This window comes from Xylaria bambusicola (assembly GCF_022495145.1).
Source record: "Xylaria bambusicola strain CBS 139988 unplaced genomic scaffold F5B22scaffold_8, whole genome shotgun sequence".
NCBI lineage: Eukaryota > Fungi > Ascomycota > Sordariomycetes > Xylariales > Xylariaceae > Xylaria > Xylaria bambusicola.
The window spans coordinates 82,835-102,121 of record NW_025953561.1 but is presented as its reverse complement, the minus strand read 5'-3'; the positions used below and the strand labels follow the sequence as shown (position 1 = coordinate 102,121).

General features: G+C 36.2%; 3 protein-coding genes across 3 annotated transcripts; all 3 read right to left on the bottom strand.

The window, feature by feature from the left end:
* Positions 1-11,674: 11,674 nt before the first annotated feature.
* On the bottom strand, positions 11,675-13,846 carry F5B22DRAFT_539546 (oxidoreductase NAD-binding domain-containing protein). The gene is made up of 4 exons (XM_047972828.1): positions 13,792-13,846; positions 13,468-13,722; positions 12,922-13,315; positions 11,675-12,823 (listed from the first exon to the last, which is right to left on the bottom strand). The coding sequence occupies exons 2-4, from the start codon at positions 13,510-13,512 to the stop codon at positions 12,255-12,257; spliced, it is 1,008 nt and encodes a 335-aa protein (XP_047833497.1). The 5' UTR covers positions 13,513-13,722; positions 13,792-13,846; the 3' UTR covers positions 11,675-12,254.
* Positions 13,847-13,856: 10 nt separating this feature from the next.
* F5B22DRAFT_595115 (uncharacterized protein) lies at positions 13,857-14,666 on the bottom strand. The gene has a single exon (XM_047974120.1). The coding sequence runs from the start codon at positions 14,323-14,325 to the stop codon at positions 14,077-14,079; it is 249 nt and encodes an 82-aa protein (XP_047833496.1). The 5' UTR covers positions 14,326-14,666; the 3' UTR covers positions 13,857-14,076.
* A 2,621-nt stretch (positions 14,667-17,287) lies between these two features.
* F5B22DRAFT_595114 (uncharacterized protein) lies at positions 17,288-18,368 on the bottom strand. Its single transcript, XM_047974119.1, has 2 exons — positions 17,833-18,368; positions 17,288-17,735 (listed from the first exon to the last, which is right to left on the bottom strand). Exons 1-2 carry the CDS (start codon positions 18,248-18,250, stop codon positions 17,464-17,466), a joined length of 690 nt encoding a protein of 229 aa, XP_047833495.1. The 5' UTR covers positions 18,251-18,368; the 3' UTR covers positions 17,288-17,463.
* Positions 18,369-19,287: the final 919 nt, after the last annotated feature.

Below are 19,287 nucleotides of genomic sequence, written 5' to 3'. Positions count from 1 at the left end.
ACTTGTCGGAGGTTAGACTAGTTATGCATTTCAAACCAAAGATATCAATCAAAAGCAAAAATAAATTTAAAAGAAAAAATAAAATAAAATAAATATAATTAAATATTGATTGCAGCTTTATCTTATCGGGTTAAATGTTACCGTATGTCCAGTGTGAAATCAGGTAATTCTTATAGAAAGGCCAATCAGCACCTCGACTGAGAGTCACATTGTCATACGGCCAAGACTTCAGAACCGAAAATAACCGATATTACTCCTAAAGAAAAGTGAGGCTATAAGCGATTAAATGAGAGCAATCTGTTAGCTATAGGAAGATTAACAGTTAAGGTATAAATGCTTAATAAAAGGAAGGGAATCATAAATTGTATAAGGCTTAAATAAATATAAATAGTTAAAAAATCTCCTACTTTAAGAAAAAGAAAAAGAAAGAGATTAAGGCTTTAAAGACCTTTAATAGATTATTAATAAATATAATTAAGTTCTAAGCTCTTTATAAAAGCTTTTATTATAAATAATTTATTATTTCCCTTTAGGATATTCCAATATAGCTTAAACCTTTGCTTAATGGATAAGCTTTAATAAATCCCCTATATATATAGTATTATTTTAAGCTTAAGTCTTTATAAATATAGAATTACTTTAATAAAATACTTCCCTTACCTTTATTAAATAAAGGTATTTTAAAAAAAGTCTATACCTTATATTTAATAATTTAAATATTATATATTATAATCCTAATATTTTTATTTAAAGAGTAAAAAATAGCTAATAATTTTATTAACTTAAAGCTTTAAACTTTTTTAAAATTATAAATATACCCTAGCTATAGGATTTTAATTCCAATTCCTATTATCTTAATAAGGATAGTTTAAACTCTAACTTTTTAAAATTTCCCTTATTATATAAAAATTATTTTAAAGATAAATAATAATTAAATTACCTATCTTTACTACCTTATTAAACCTAAAAATTTAAAATTAAAGATATTCCGCCCTTTAATAATTTATAAATAAAATTAAAACATATAGAAGTATTAAGTAAATATTCCGTTAGCCCTAATTAAAGTTTAACTTTTACCCTTAAACGAGCTATATCCTTTTTATTGTTACCTACTATACCTAAACCTACTTATTTTAACCAAATTATATCCCTTTTTTTTAAAGGATTACCTCCTTTAAAAAACCTATTTAAATTTATTAATCGATTAACTTTATAATAAAATCCTTCTATTATAGCTTCTAAATTAATATTTAAAGCTATAAAGCTTATCCTTTATAATTTAATTATTTATAAAGATATTAAAAATATAAAAATAAAATATATAAATATAATAATTTAAAACCTTTTATAATAAGTTATAAATATTTATAACTATATAAATAAAACCTTTTAAATAGTTTAATTTTTATAAAAATATAAGTAAGGAATACCCCTTAAATAAAGGGAAACATTTTAAAATATATATATTACCATTTATAATATATATAATACCTTAATTAACTTATATAAAATAAATATATAAATAACCTAAAAGTAAATAAAACATTTTTAATAAAAAATTATATAAGGAAGTATTACCTTTTTTTAAAACGTATAAGGAACTATTATATATATTATATAAAATACTTAATTTTAAGCTAATATTATTAATTAGCTTAAAAAAATAGCGGATTATTATTATTAAGCCCTTTAAACTTTTTAAAGTAAACTTATTAAATAAAAAGCTAATTATTAAAAAACTTAAAGAATTATAAATAATTAAGCTATTATAATTAAGGGATAAATTGATTAACTTATAAATTGCCCCGTTATAAACTTTAACTAAATTAATAAGCTATAAATTTATACTTAAATAATAATTTAAAAGATTTAAAAATAATTAAATAAATAAATTATATTTAATATAAATTAGATTATTAATAAGTTAAAAAAATATAACATTATAATTAGCTTTACTAATTATTCTATTATAAAGTATTTATTATTGAAAGCTATTTTATAATAATAAATTAATAATAAAGTATTATAGGCAATAAGGGCCTAATTAATTACCCGGGCCTTTTGAGCTTAATATGTAATAATAAGAATTTCCCTGGGAGTTCTTACCGGAGTTACCCTATTGCTAGGAGGCAACCCAGAAGGAAACCCTAATAGCTTTAACGATAATAATAACCCCTTCGAAGGATAACCTTTCTATGGTCCGTTTAAAGGACTACTTTAAAAATTACCTTAAAACCCTAATAAAGGACTTAAAGGAAATTCGGATAATAATAATCCTTTTAACCCTTTTATTAATAAATTAATATATACCTTTTTAATTATACTTAAAAGCATTAATTTTATAATTATAATACTAAATCCTATTTAACTTAATAAGCCTTATATTTATAATAAAAAGGATACCTTTAAATTTTTCCTATAATAGGTTAAAGTTAAAAATTATATATTTATATATACGGAAAGTTTTCCCTTTAATAAATACTATATTAATTAAATTAATTTCCTTATAATAAATAAAGCTTTATAATAATATTAATCCTATTAAAAGTAAATCTATTATATTAATATTATTAATATTTAAGCAATTTATTAAATAGCTTTAAAAGTTTAATTTAAAGATCCTTTAATAATGTATTAAAATATTAATGCTTTAATAAAGGTAAAATACTTTAATAATATTATTTAATTCTTTATTAAAATCCTTAACTATAATAACTTAATAAAATAGTCTAGCCTAATATTTTAAATCTTTATTACTAAACGCCTATTATTTAAACTTATAAAAATAATTTATTATAATTAGGGCTATATTTTTAAAAATAATAGCAAATTTTTTAATATAATTTAAAAAGTTAATATTATTTATAAAAATATATTAATATATCCCAAGCTATCTTTAAAAGGTATACCTAATTTAATAAAGGAACAATTAAAATTAAGCTATTAAAATTAAAGTAAAGAAAATCACTTTAGCTTAAATTAAAACTAATCTTTAAAAAAGGATAAAGAAAGGAAAGCTATTAATAAAAAGCTAAATAAATTTAAAATTAACCTAAAAAATAATTACTAATTTAATATTATAACTACTTTAAAGGGAATTAATTAAATTATTATTAATAAATAAAAATAAAATAAGGTTAATTATTAATAATATAATAAAAATAACTATTATACCTTTATTTATTATATTAAAAAGGATATTAATAAAAAAGAACTTCCTTTAACTTTTAAAAAAACCTTTTTTATTAAAAGAAAGTTTAATAAAGGAATTAAACTACTTTTTATAATAAAAAGAGTTAAAATTAATATTATTACTATAAATATAATTAACCTTATATAATATATAAAGTTAAAAAAATTAAACTTAGATTTTTAATTAGGCCTTATAAAGCATTATATAGGAATTTAAGCCTTTAAAAAGGTAACTTTTCCTATATTAATATAATTAAGTAAATAAAAGATAAGCTTTTTAAATTAACCTAAAAAAAGGCTAATTTGGAGCTTAAAATAAATTATAGGCCTATTATTCCTATAACCCTATTATATAATAATTAGGAATATTTAATTAAAGTATTCTTAAATATAAATAATATTATTTCTATAATATCCTTTTTAAAGGTTAAATAATAAAAGCTACCTTTTATTAAAAAAATATATTTTAAACCTATATTAGCTTTTAATATAATATATATATAAAAGGTAGGATAATATTATATAAAATAGATTATTTTTTAATATTAAAAAGATTATTTTATAAAGCTTAACTTTAAATTAAATACCTTTAATAAAAATTATAATATTATTTTACCTTAATAATAAATAAAGGAACATTAACCTATTTATTTTTTTTAAAAATATAAGAAAAATTATATTTACCTTTAAATATTACCGTAAAAATTGTACTAATTAAACTATTTTTAAATTAAGGACCATTAAGGTTATAATAATTATATTTTAAGCTATAGTTAAAGTAATAATAAAATAAATCCCTGAAAAATTTAAAAAGTTCCTTCCTATTATAATTAAAGCAGTAATATAATAGTTACCTAATTATTAACCTTAGGATTATATGATTAACCTTATAAATAGGAAAACTTTACCTTAAGGACCCCTTTATATTATAAACGATCGTAAACTAAATATGCTTAAACCTTAGTTAGATAAAATACTTAAAACTAATTATATTTAAAAATCTATTATATTATATAAAGCTCCCCTTATATTTATAGAAAAAAAAAACCTAAATAATTTATTATACCCCATTATAAATTATTAAAGCCTTAATATTATTATAATATTAATAAGGTATCCTATTCCCCTTATTATAGAACTTTAGGCCAGATTTTAAAAGGTTAAATAGTTTATTAAAATTAATTTAAAATCTAAATTTTACTTAATTAAAATCAAAAAGGGTTATAAATAAAAAATAATATTCCGTTATAAATATAAACTTTTTAAATATATAATTATACCTATAAAACTTATTAATACTTTTATAATATTTTAATTTATAATAAACTATATCTTTTAAAACCTTATTAATATAAAGCTATTTATATACTTTAATAACCTTTTAATTTATATAGAAATAAAAAAGGAATATAATAAAATAGTTAAAGAGGTATTATAATGCTTTAATAAGTATAATTTAATAATAATACTTTAAAAATATAAATAGTATATATATAAAGTTAAATTCCTTAAATATATTATTAATATTAATAATATTTTAATAATTTAAAATAAAATTAATTATATTATTAAATAAAAAGTACTAATTACCTTATATAAATTATAATAATTTATTAAATTTATAAACTTTTATTAAAGATTTATTAAAAAATTCTTATTAATTATAAAACTATTAATGGATATAAATAAAATAAATTAATAATAATAAAAATGAATAAAAGCTATAAATAAAGCCTTTTTTAAGCTTAAGTACCATTTTATTATAGTTTCTATATTTATCTATTTTAACCCCTTTAAAGTAGCTTATATTAAAACTAATACCTTTAACTTTGCTCTTAGAACTATACTATTATAAAAAGATAATAACAGCAAACTTTACCCTATCGCCTTTCACTTCTAAAAGTTAATATTAATAAAAATAAACTATAAAATATATAATAAAGAACTATTTATAATAATAAATAGATTTAATTAATAGTATTAATACTTAAAAGGCATTTAATATTAAATTAAAATTTACTTTAACTATTAAAACTTATTATACTTTATAATAGTTAAAATGTTAAATAAATAATAGGCCTATTAAATATAGTAATTATTAATATATTAATTTATAATAAATTATTAACTTAATAAATTAAACGAAAAGGTTAATATTATATTAAAATTAACCTAATATTACCTTAAAAAAGGGGGAAGTAAAGATTAATTAATTAAATTAATTTTATAAAATAAATATTTTTTATATTTTAAAGGATTAATATTTAATTTAATAGCATTTATATTATTAACCTTTAAATAACTTTATAGCCTTTTTATACCTAAATAACTATTAAAATTTATTAAACTTATTAAAAAAGTAATAAAGGATAACTTAAAGTACTATTTATAAAAGGATAAACCTTTTAAAAATATAAAACTTATAAATAACTTATTATATAAAAAGGAATATTTATAAATACTTATAGCTATATAATAGGAAATAATAAAAATAAAATATAATATATAAATAATAAAGTATATAAAAATAAATAAAATATTAAAGTTTATTATAAAAAACTTTTAATAGCTTAATATTAAAGTAATTATAAAGGATTTTATATAAAGTTATTATATTTATTAATAAAATAAAGCTTTATAATATACCCCCTATAAATTACTTTAACCTATAAAGTTGTATTATATTTTATAATAATTAATTATAATAGACTTTATTATTAATTTACCTTTATTTAATAATTATAACTCTATTTAAGTAATAATAGATCCCTTTATAAAAATGGAATACTTTATACCTTTAAAAATTAAGGAAAAAAAAACTAAAGATTTTATTAAAATCTTTATTAAGCATTATTAAAAATTATACAGTATACCCCTTAATATAATTTTTAATAAAGATTTTAAGTTTATAAGCTATTTATAAAAGGACTTTTTAAAGCTTATTAGTATTAAACCCTATATAAATATAGCCTTTTATCCCTAAATTAATAAATAAATAGAATAACTTAATTAGATTTTGAAAATCTATTTATAAATATTTATTAATTATAAAATATCTAATTAAAAAAACCTTTTATTAATTATTAAATTTATATATAATAATACTATATTAATTATAATATATATATCCTCCTTTTATATAAACTATAATTATTATTTAACTATATATAACCCTCCAATAGTATAACCTTATAATTTAATTAATAGGCTATATACCTATTAAATAATATAGATATATAAAAAAATTAAGGAATAATTAAAAAAGGTTTAATAATATATAAAAGAATAAACAAATAAAAAATAAAAAGCTCCGCCCTAATATATTAAAAACTAATTAATAATATTAAATATAAAGAACATTAAAATAAAAAAACTTATTAAAAAGTTAAATAAAAAGATATTTAATCCCTTTAAAATTTATAAGGTAATTTTACCTACCGCTATTAAACTTATATTATTTAAAGGATAGAAAATTTATAATTTATTTTATATTTTACTTATTAAGCTTTACTATATTAGTAATTAAGTATTATTTAACTTTAATTAAGTTTTATAAAAAATACCTCCAATAAAGTTTAAAGATTATTAAATAAAAGAAATTAAGGATTCCTTAAAAACCTAAGGAAATATAAAGTACCTAATTAAATAGAAAGGTTAGCTAGCTAAAAAGCATTAAATTTAAAAGTTATATAAATATATAAACGGTATTAATATAAAGGCTTTTATTAAATAGTTCCATTAATAAAACTTAAATAAATTAACGGACCTTCGAATTATTATAACCTTAAATTCGTAGTCCATTTAAAAAGTTAAGTTATATTTAAAGTTAAACATTAAAAAGGAAGGAAATAGTATTATATAGCTAAAACTTTAAAACTGAAGATAATCGATATTACCCCTAAAGAAAAGTAAGGCTATAAGCGATTGGATGAAAGCAATCTATTAGCTGTAGGAAAACCAACAGTTAAAGTATAAATACCTAATAGAAGGAAGGGAGTTATAGATTGTATAAGGCCTAAATAAGCATAAATAGCTAAGAAATCTCCTACTCCAGGAGAGAAAGAGAGAGAGAGATTAAAGCCCTAGAGACCCCTAATAGATTATTAATGAATATGACTAAGTTCCAAGCCCTCTATAAGAGCCCTTGTCACACACATGAAGCTAGCAACCTACTTCGTCAGCGGATGTATGCAGTGCAGTGGCCGAGGTTCCATCAAGGCATAGCTCATGGCGGAATATCCCTCTTTTAACATTGAATCCTACGCTGTCTTTTTTTCCCATATCCATCCACCATCGACTATTTCGGTATGGACATCGTAGGCGAGTAGACAGGCGAGTAGAGGCACGCAACATACTCCTTGGTTTGTGTTATGATTACCTAGGCGCTGTATGTCTGTCTTGATCTGCGACGGGGGTGCATACATTACCTGCCGCCTTGGATCAGCATCTAATCAGCCTGAACCAACGATCTTCTGCAGTTACATGCATTTCCAGCCCCTGATTAATTGCACCAGTACCAGAGGCTGATAAAATCCGACAAACCAAGCACTGCCACCAATCCAACGCTCCACTATTGGTGGCCATCCAACGGTAGATGTCAGAGTAGGTACCCTATTTATAAGTTGAGGCCCATAGATGTCCAATCATAGAACCAGTAGCTGCTATTTCAAGTAATCTTTGCCATTTACGGGTACACTTATCCCGAGGTCTTCAATGTTAGCTCGATACAGGAACCACGGATTCAGCAGGAGTGTTCTTGGTAAACGCTGCAGACACTATAGCCAGAGAATAGTCACCATAAAGGCACTGAAAAATTACGCGATAGCGAGAGGATAACAAAAATCATGGTTGAGGTACAGTCAACATATAACTATAGAATACAAGATCAAAATTGGAAAGTAATAAACTAACATTGAGACCCCTGACAGTATCAGGCTCCGTAATGCGCGTATCTACAAACCTGGTTGTCCAATGAAGAAAGGATCCTGTGAGCATTGGCGCTATACGCCATGGTGGGCAAGTTTGTTCTGCGAACTTGCTGGATTCTCAGAGATCCCGCGTATTTATCGCGAGTTGCAGCTACACCGTACACTGAGAGGTTTCTGTCATCAATGGCTGTTCGCGCTAGGGCCCGTCCGTAGGAATAACATTCCAAATATAGCCGGTTGCGCCAAACAATCTTTTGCTGTGGGATAGCTGCGTGGCCCTCAACTGGGAACAGTTCCAGGGTTATACGACCCAAGGACTTGGGTGACAAGCTGAAGAAAATTGCCGCATACTAAATAGTATGCCACGTTGTCTTTCGCTGCTTGAGCCTCTCATTGTTTTCCCATGGTAGTTCATGTCATCATTAGCACGAGACAATCCAGTTCGAACGATCATATCACACCGTCGATATACACCTTCAATGGTTGAAAGAGTATTGATCAAATTCAAATATGAAAGTTTACCAAGTCATGAGTTACAGTATGATATCAATAGGAGTGACCTTAAGGGATTGGTTGAGAATATCTCCCTTTACCATCAGCCTGGCCGAGGAACCAATGAGGCATTCGCTATCCCACAAGAGCCCCTCCTTCTCTGGCCAGTCGATCTAGCGTGAAATATTGCGGTGAAGAAAATTCCCTCGTATCACGTCTTGATGGTGCGGCAGCTACGCAAGAGTATCGAGGATGGGCCTGGGCTGGCCAAGAGAGGCCGCCTCGTACTCCGTGACGGGGTGCGCGCCTATCTAACCTATAAAAGTATCACTCATACCGCCATAATGGATTTTCTAGCGCCCAGTGCCTCGTATCAAAGCCTTCGTCCACAGTCCTTCAAATCGGATCTCCGCTGCACGCTCATTTCCTCTCGTCTACTGTCGCGCAGTTGATGATAGCCAAGAACAAAGGGTTGCCTTACGCAGCAGCTGAATTGACAGTGTCACCTTATCACAATGCCGTCATATCGATCATCTCCGACAAAGCTCGTATCTGTACCGACTTACTTAGATGCAGCCATTGGTGTTTGATCCAATGCGCCTTTCGGAGCAAGCATCTATCCGACCAAGACACCGGTACACGTGTAGGAGACTTGGCGTTCTTGTGCCGTTGTCTCGGATTTGCCTAGATCATGCTTCAGACCTAAAACAACATCGAAGTAAGTAAGCGCTTAGCATTCGCCTGCGGCGCTAGTATCAACTAACATCAATGGTGCCCTCTCAATTTGGACAACACGGCGAGGTTAGAGCCTTTTCGTTGAGGCCTTGGCATGCTCACCACTGCTGCTATATGCCTACTACTGCACGGTAGGTAGGCAAGTAAGCAACAGGCAGAGAACGACACACGAATGGGAACAGAGCCCAGCTCAGCTGGACCTTGGCGGAGACCAACAAGACTTCGGTTCCCGTTCTACGCGACCCTGAAGCTTTCTACTGCACTTCTTACAGTAGACTGTCTGGTCTGGGTCTCTGTGGGATGACCTCGGCTTGACACCGCACACTTCCACCCAGTGTAGACGCGCGACGCAGCATGCAAGCGTCGGCGGTGGTGAGCTGAATTGGGAATCAGCCGCCTTTTCTCGGCACCTGCTGATGATATCCCGGTAACCCCGGGGTTAGCGCTCGTATCATATACCTAACGCTGGGATGTGAAGATCATCATACTAGATACTAGTAGGGGATAGCTGATTCAATTCAGATACCTAGCCGGTTCCCTTTCCGTCCCCCAGATTTTACAACGCGCTAGCGAACCCCTCCGGAAGGAAGAGTCAGGCATATTCCAGATCTATTGCTTCTAGAAGGATTCCTAGCTGAAATCGTCCGACAATACGCCAAGCGCTCCAGACATTGCGTCGTGGCAGCACGACAGAGAATTATCGGAGTCAGCATATGCTCTCCCACCAATCGCATTGCAGCTCGCTCGACAACCGACATTCCCGCGACTGCCTACTGGTATCTAGCCCGCAATAATCAATATTGATGACGCGAGTGAGGACATTCGTGGTACTACTCTGGGGCGGGCATATAGTGTACCTAAGTAGATAGGCATTTTGGTAGGCAAAGCCATCGCTTGCGGATGCGTGTGGCTTTAGCCGATAGTATTAACCCATGGGAGGGTGGTGTCGACTTTGGAGGCGTTGATGAGCGTTTCTTCCATTTGAGGAGCTCGTTACAGTGTCTAGCCTTAGGGTAATTGTTGAACCATTGCCACTACTATGTATGCTTTCGTCGCTATAAGCATAAACACCACCACAGCCAAACATACATAGGTCGGCCGAAGAGAATTGCCGTTGTCGGAACGAACTTGACGTAGAGAGTATTGGGCTGAACTGACGCAGCTCTACTTACTCGCCTACCTAGGTACCTTCTTATGCGAAAATATGCCAATACGCGGCCATGTTCGCGTACATGAAAGAGCATATTCGACTTAGCTATGAGGCTTCAACCTATCAATGATCTACTCTACACCATCCAACCAATCATCGAGTTCCACAGCATGAGATGCCCCGGCAGCTCGAACCATACAGGAGCTTATTAATAACTATCATTCCGGTCACTCCAATCGCCTCATTCGAGCGGGAATACATCGTTAGCCGGGCAGAGCCGGGTTTCCGTCCCTTATTAAATGGACCCCAAGAACGATATGAATTGATCGACAATCTGAGTTTTCATTACGTTTTGAATTCTCGCCTAGCTTTTCTCAAGTACCTGCCAGAGTTCAACCCCCCCCTGGTTCTGGCCTATGATCGCCACGATTCGAACATCGTGGCTCGCAGCGCTTTTGCATTTCAGACCAATGGATTCTCGGAAACAGTTCCATTTCCGTCCACGGTTGAACCACCGTTTCCGCACATGGCGACAGTGAAATATATGGTAAAGGTCAGAATGGTTCGATCCCTCTGTTTCCACCCGTCCCAGGCTTGAGCAAAAACCATAATCAGACTCGCATACAAGACTTCGGGTTCCGAGAGACCGAGAGAGAGAGAGAGAGCCCCATCTTGTCAAACCTGCATTGATGATTCATTCACGCTGGAGCGCTGAGTGAGCCTCTTTGTCTATTCATATCACCATCGCAACGGTACTTTAGCGTAACGAGCTATTGCGTGCTCTGGAATCGCTTCATTCCTTGCTTACGACTGACTGCCTTCACAGCTCAAGCTCGCTTACCGCGTAGGTAGATTGCACCGTCTCCCTTCAAGCTTATTCGCCCTCCATGTCTCATCTTGGAAATTGGAAAAACACCTTCTTGCTCATCTGATGCGAAAATGGTACAATCCATTGCGACATTACCAGTGCATGAGGATTTGGAGTTCTCGCTATTCTTTTTTAGAATCACCCCGTCATGAATAACAGTAGCTGCGCCCAACGACAACCTAACCTAAACGACACCTGCTTCCTTCATGCATGGGCCTTATGCCTCTGAATAGGTAGGACAAGCTGCTACGTATGAATCCTGCCGCGATTGCTCGATCAATATCCAGATCGCTGGCCGGGTTTGGGGCCGAGAACACCGACGATCTCTTTCTGCCTTGAATCTACGACATCTAGATCCAATCGGTATATCCCCTGTTGGCCTGCCCACCTCCCTGCCTGCCTAGTCAAGTCGAGAAGCGGCTCTTTTGCGATGACGAGCCCAACACTGGAGCGTATGAGTCACGGTGAAATGTGATCTGAATTGGACTTCTTCACATGTCATTACACGCCTTGATGAGCTCGCACTCTCTTTCCTGAACTAAAATGCTAATGGAGTGTTGACTCAACTTATTCACTGCTGTACTTGAACCACGACCTGCGTTGAGGTGAGTTCGGGAACGGGACCGAGATCACATGCATTCCATATGCGATGGTCGCAGCACAACACAAGACTGCATGACACGATAATAATATTCTATTCCATGACATAACTAACAACCGACCACAAGGCATATGTTTCTAAGCACGGTCGAGCTGAATGCATTGGGTAATTTCGAAAGCTTTCTCGGCTTCAAAGTCGCGCGCTTTTCTTTACACGGGTGTCTAAATACCTTCTAATCTACAACGTGAGTATCGCATATGCCCAATTCGATGAGGCTTTTTATCTTGTTTAGAACTTGTAAACCTGGTCCTCCGTATAACCTAATTCCTTCAGGACACCGGACAGTTCGCCTTGGTCTTTGGGACTGACTTTGGTTCCGGAGATAGCCTTGTATAGGCCCGGTGGTCCACAAACGAAGATCTTGATGTTGCCCTCCTTGGGCTCAGGAAGAACCGTCTTCAGAAGATCCTTGGTGATGTAGCCCTTGTTGCCGGCCCATTCCTTAGGTGGGTTGTCAAGGACGTAGAAGGCGCGGAAGCGCTGTGGGTATGTGTTCTCGATGTGAGCGAGCTCTTTCTTCAGCAGAATATCCTCCTCTGTCACGTTACCGAAAACAAGTGTCACCTTGGTCTTGTCTTCAGGGTTGTTGAAGATAGCCCGGATTAGTTGGTACATCGGGGTGATGCCAGTACCACCGGCGATCAGAGCAATGTGTTCGTGCTTGTTGGGACCCCATGGGTACTTGGGCAGAGGGCCCTTGAAGTCAAGACGTTGACCAGGAACCATGTCGTGTAGGTGGGTTGACATGGGGCCGTCGGGGTACTTCTTCACAATGAGCTCAATGTATCCCTTGGCAGCTATTTCGCGCGTGGCAATTAGTAGGCTGTATGTAGTCTTTGCGATCATTCATAGTGCTGTGGGAATCTGCTCGAATGTGAAGGGAATAGTAACATACATTCGTCGCTAGTGGGGGTGTATGGCCGCAGGACAGCCTTCTGACCCTCGGGAACGTACTTGGTCAGGATCGCGCTGGCGACGTGCAGACCCGAAACCATGTCATCCTCGGGCAAGTGGAAGATGAACCTCTTGGTGTTGCTGTTGATGATCTCGACGTCCTTGAGGAGCAACGAGACGAAGCCCTGGTCGCCACCAGTGAAAGCCGTCTTCGGCGGGCCGGTGACCTTCTTTGCTTCTTCTTTCACCTTGTTCTCGACCTTGGCACCTGCTGGCGTGTTCAGGAAGTAATAGCCGACACCGCCAACGCCGAGCGCGCCCGCAGCGGCATACGCAACGGCATTAGAACCGCCCTTGGCGGGCTCGGTCGCGTACGAGCGTGTAGAGAGGATAGTCTGTGTATGCCGCCCAATTTGTTAGCCATAAGGGCGCCCAATTGACCATATATCATGTATTATCGTGTAGAGACGGTGGCCGGGAAATCCGGTAATATGACTCGTGGAGTTCAGGATTGCGAAGCCCGAAGGCTCGGAGGTGAGTAACTTACGCGCTTGAGGGGCTGGGCGGCCCGGAATGCTGATCTGGCGAACATTCTGCGTGTAGGGAGCGACTGTAAAGGTCAATTGGGGAGATTCGAGGCGAGGAGGGTTGGGTATTTAGGTTGGTTGTGAGTTGTTGGATCAGACTGAGGCGTAGAAGCTTCAGCAAGCTTGACCCGAGCGACAACATTGCCCCACTAAAGCGCTCATGGCATAACGTCATCTCGGTAGGTACGAGATCGGGTACCCGACACTTGGTATGCCTACTCCGTAGTTAGCCCCGACGAGTTTACATGACATGTCGTCTAGGTTAGCTGGTGACTTCAGCTTACAAATACCGAACATTCACCGTTTGAAATTCAACGTCTCTGGGCATTGATGTGAGCTTTCATGTTGAAGCAAAACGGTGCACTACGTAAGGCGCAGTAAGGTACGTGAGTACCTACTTACTGTAGGTACATGCAGATCCATTTCATCACGGGACCTTCAAAATATCATCCACATTCACAACTTGTCCTGTACCGCACTAGTAAGTTCATCAAGCACGCTCTGCTCCGCGTCGAGATACATAGCCTTCAACTGGGTGCTCATCCAAATGGAGTGCGAAAGGATCTGTCTTAGCCACTTCGCTCCAGTGTGTTGCGCTTGTCCTGATGCCAGCGGCGAAAACAATCTGCCCCATGGGACGTGTTGAGCATCCATTCAAAATGAACACTCGTCACTGTGCCGATGGCACCCGATCGAATCAACTCAATGACTTTTGTGTTGTGTGGGGCATATCTGTAGTTGAAAGTGACGCGCGCGTTGTTGCCTGTCTTTTCCACGGCCTCGAAGAGCTCGCGGCAGCGCGGCGCATCGATGGTCATCGGCTTCTCTGTAATGACATTACATCCCAATTCCAAGGTCGTCACGATATAGATGTTATGAGTCCGGTCGATCGTTTGTTATGATGACTTCGTCTGGCTTAGTTTCTTTGATCATGTTTTCGAATTCGGACGCATGATAAATTGGAACGGCATTATGGCCTAGGCCTTTGAGCTTCGAGTTGGCATAGTTCATACGAGTCTGGTTACTGTCTCAGGGACCGACTATACAGGATGTCTCCACGTAGTCTTAGGCGATGGCCGTTTAAAAGAAGATAACTCGCCCCCCAGTACCAACTATAGTGTATCTTTTCTTCGTGTGTATGACAGCTATCTCGGCCATAGTATCCAATCTTATAAAAGTTTTAGGATACTCACCCTTCTCAATCCCCTGATCTCATCAAGCCAATTTACAATCTCGTCTTTAGAACGACGTATACGATGTTCTTGGAGCAAAAAATTGTAAATGTACATAAATATTCCTTTTTGTCCATGAATTTGGAGATTGAGGGGCTTGGGGATCTTGTTGGCCCCTGTTTTCTCCAATGCCTATCTTGACTTATCAAAGCTTACATAGCCTTTCCCGCGTTGACAGGTGCATTATTCGGATTCACGATAGGCCGATGTTATGTCCTGCTATATCGTTGGTGGAAAATCTTCCCTTGTCTTTACCCCAGATTCAATGCATACCCCAGACAGAGCCCAAGATTGCGGGGATGTCGGAAGTATGGCGCATATACCGAAGATCTACATATAACCGTAGCCAATAAGGTCTAAATTAAGTGTTAAGAACGTACTCGGCATACCGAAGTAAGGAATCTGGTCATGACACTACACTACCGCAAAGTTTCTATCATCGGCTATATGGTACGGATTCACCTGCTAGTTGCCTAATATTATAATGGATCTATTCGTAAGTGAAAGGGTTCGCCCAAACTCTTGCATGAACGCATATGGTATTAGTCTTCGGCACTTCTAGCGTCCTCGTGAATGTCCTTGATACGACGACGGAAAAGTAAGGGACGGCTCTAGTGAAGATATCAACTCCCCAACCAGGAGGCAAGGGCAGAGCTCACAATGTCTCTTGACGCAATTAGCATCATACTTTCTCACCTTGAAGCACGAGTAGCTGAGAATGTTGCTGGAGGCATTCGTCCTATTCCTAAGCACATGTAGAATTGAACCATATGGAATAAAGTCTGAGACTAGTAGTCAGATCTAGGCTGTTATGGTCTTGACAGGATGCTAGGATTGGCCACACGTAATGTGTGAAAGTTTATCGGGTCATGTCATCCCAGAAATTTGGATACCCGAAGTCCAAGAATCTCCGCATCTATTCGAGCGCCTTGTAATCATGTGGATCAGTATAAGTGTCGTACGTGAGCGTCATTCACCGTGACGAGTAAGGTACCAAATGCTGGTCTCTCTCCTGAATCAAAGAGGTCAAACGCCATCTCACCAGCACACAGAATTGCCCATCACGCTGCCGGAGAAGGTCCTCGAGGATAAAGCAGCCAGGTTCATTGCTGAACACAGTGAGGTCGACTTCGACTATGAAAGATGAGCGCGCCGTTTTGAAGCGTGCTGATAGACGCATCTTGCCTCTTCTCCTCGGGGTATACTTCTTCCAGCAGCTTGATAAGTCATCTTTGCCGTATGTGTCTATCTTCGGAATCATCGAGGATGCAAACCTAACTTCGCATAAGTTATTTAGATTACACTTTTCAGATACGGTTATTCCATGGCCCCAACGACATTGACTACGCTCACACGTTTCAAATAGAACAGTGCTCATGGTTGAGCTCAAACCTATACTTCGGGCAACTAGCCTTTCAACCTCTAGCTACTTTCCTGCTCGTTCGGCTACTGACTGGCAAGGTAATTGGTACTGCAATTGTTCTATGGGCATGTCCCTGTCTTAGGTTGACTTACTGTCTTAATAGCGCGAATTCCTCATTGAGACACAGGGGACAACACAAGTAGTGCTCGCAGCATGTACTAACTTCAGGTCTCTTATAACCTCACGCTTCTTTTTATGCGCCTTCGAGCCATTAATTGCTCCAAGCTGCATTGCCATAACGCAGTGTTGGTGTCGTCGTTCTGGGCAGACAACTGGCACTGATAGCTATTGTAAACAGTTTGAACAATTATATTGATTCCTAGGTAGTTAGTTGGTTGGCCTGAAAGAGACATCCGAGAAGAGGCAATGGGTAGGGTGCGGTTAGCCCCTGGTTTATTGGCTTTTGCTCTCTAGTCTAGCATTCAAGATTAGAGCATTCTGCCCCGTTTACTCTACTGGGCAGAAACCTCAGTGGCATTGACCCATTTTCTCAAGATGTTTAGTCCTCAGAAAAAAAGCTCAGCTTACTAGGCAACCATATAATTGGAAATTCGCGGTAATAGTTTCAAGACTCGTTTTACTGTGAACGCCTACAGACCTCAGTCTTAAGCTTTGGGAAAGGACCTTAGCAAGGCATGCAGTTCGTTTTCGACAATGAAGTTACGATATTCGTCCTCTACTTGCCCGAGGCGTGCTTACGGGCTCTAGCTGTTAGAGAGACCGGTTCAATTGTACGCAAAATCTGGATTAACCATCAAGATCAAGAACTTGACAGCCATAGCAATTTACTGTGTATGGTCTGGTTGGAGTCCTCAATGTATAAAGCCCGGACGCGTGGAGGCTCGCGGAGTCCTATCAATTCTATAATTCTACTTCTGAGATTGACTAACCTAGTGGAAACATGTGGTTCTGAATACTCTTACAGGCAAATAATAGTATCAACACCACCAGGTTTTTAACGGTGTAGGAGCAAAAATGCAATTAGGACAGGTGTCATGAAGTATTAGCGTGACACGTAATACGTGTCAACGAAAATGAGGATTATAGAATGAAACCCAAGTAAAAGAGATGCAGTCATGTCGTTTTAAGTCTCTGAATGATAACTATGCATTGCTCAAATGTCAACTAATGTGACGGTTTTAAGTTACTGCAACTGTAGCTCGTCGACCTTGGATATCGATGACTGGACAATACCACTTTTGGCCAGAGAGAAAATTATTATTCTCCATCCATATTCGCATGAAAGCCATCAATTGAGGGCCACCAAAAGTTACTTACGCTGGCTACAACACCTCCAGTCCTTATAGCTTCGCCTTATCTCGAACTCCTTTAGTCTTCGGTGCTCTCACGAGGGCGACCACTTCATAGGTCTCGAAACAACCCAGACGAGCTGGAATACGGATAATTCCCCGCTCCTCGCACCCATAGTGCCTCCAGACCGGTAACCCCTTCATACTAGCATCACCATACATCTCCAGGCGCCCCTCGTCAGCTTGTCGACACCCCCAATCGAACAAGGTGAATGCCAAGCGCGTATTTTGGTAGGCCTGGTCAACCGCTATGAATTCCCCCACTAAACCACTACGTCAGCAAGGACTACTGCGGAAAGCAATATGGCGAGAATCAGGATTCTTTCTGCTTGGGATGTGGAAAGAGATGCCATGACTGACTCCAATGAGGCCTTTTCTCCATTACGCGCTCCCGGCTCCTAGCCATACCGCCCCACAATGCATCTGTAATTTCCGCGTCCCAATGTTCTGGGATCGGCGGCATGGGGATATCTTGGTTTCCGTCTGCCTGCGGGACATGCCATCTCGAAAACGCCACGATCTTGTTCCCCTGTGACAAGGCTTCTACGACGAATGTCCTCATTACGCCTGGTCCGGCCTCAATCCCCATTTTCCAGAGCTCATTGAACCATTGGCGGGTCGCCGCGTCATTGGGTGTTGCGTAGTCGAAGAATTTGTGAGTTGGGTAAAACGAGGCATACCAGATATTGGTAATGCTTTCTACATCGCTCAGCTCAGCATTTCTCACCCGGAAGCCGGGAGGCGGCCGGTGAGGTTGTTCGACATAAGGTACATGCATGTTAGGACAAAGTGTAGCTTAAGAAGTAGACGACTAAAGTAAGAGCTCGAATTCGAGCCAACCAAGCAGCTACAGCTGTATTTGTATTTGTAAGATTTCTCATTTTTCTATATTTAAGCTACCTACGAATTTCAGCTTGCTTAGTTTCAATAGCAGTCAGCTCTCGATATAAAAATCTAGACTCTACACTAACTCGGACGTGTGGGTCAGAGCTTCAGCTTTCTTGGCTGTAATGTTACTATGTAAAAAAGCAGTTAGTATTTCAACGTTAATCTTCGCTGCAAGTAAGAAATCGGAGCTGAAGCTGAGTATCTGCGTGTGGGGCAACTCAAGGCCAAAGCCAGTCAAGAGTCAATAAAACTTGCATCAACTCGCCCTGCCAATGCCGCGACTCTCCAATAAGGGGGATGCTATTTAGCCCAGCTGACGCGATACTGGCCCACCCTCTTTTCCGAAACGTGGCTCCTGTATACTTTGGGTTTATGTTTATTTATCAAGATGGTTTAAGGGCATGCATACGCCTATTATTGTAAGCCCCTGAGTCCACTCGAGTAGGGTTCATTGAGGTGCCTATTGGTGGAGCGTTGTATTTTAATATCGCGATGGTTAAACCGTTAGTTCTTAGAAATAAGTTACTGCTGACAAAGTTATATACGGCGAAAAATATTTAGCCAGGGTGTTCACCTGAGTTAATGAGTTCTCTTATCGGCTTTCGTAAACTAGGATTTAAGGTAATTCTATCCTATAACCCAAAGTCTCTCTATTCATATACTCTCGGATCTAGACGACCCCCGACGCTCAGTCAACGACTATCCATTCTCAGTTACTAAACTTCACGTCTATCTAATAACAGGTACATGTCATCAACATCATTATATCGCCGTGAGGCAACAAGTTTCCAGTCTTTCCAGCTGAGGCCACTGTCTACATTGACAGCGTCTCGAAGTACCTGGAAATGGCCCAGGAATCCCTCCCAATCAGTAAGATCATAACCGCAACAGAAGTTGATTCCGTGCTGCAGTCGGCCGTTAAATACA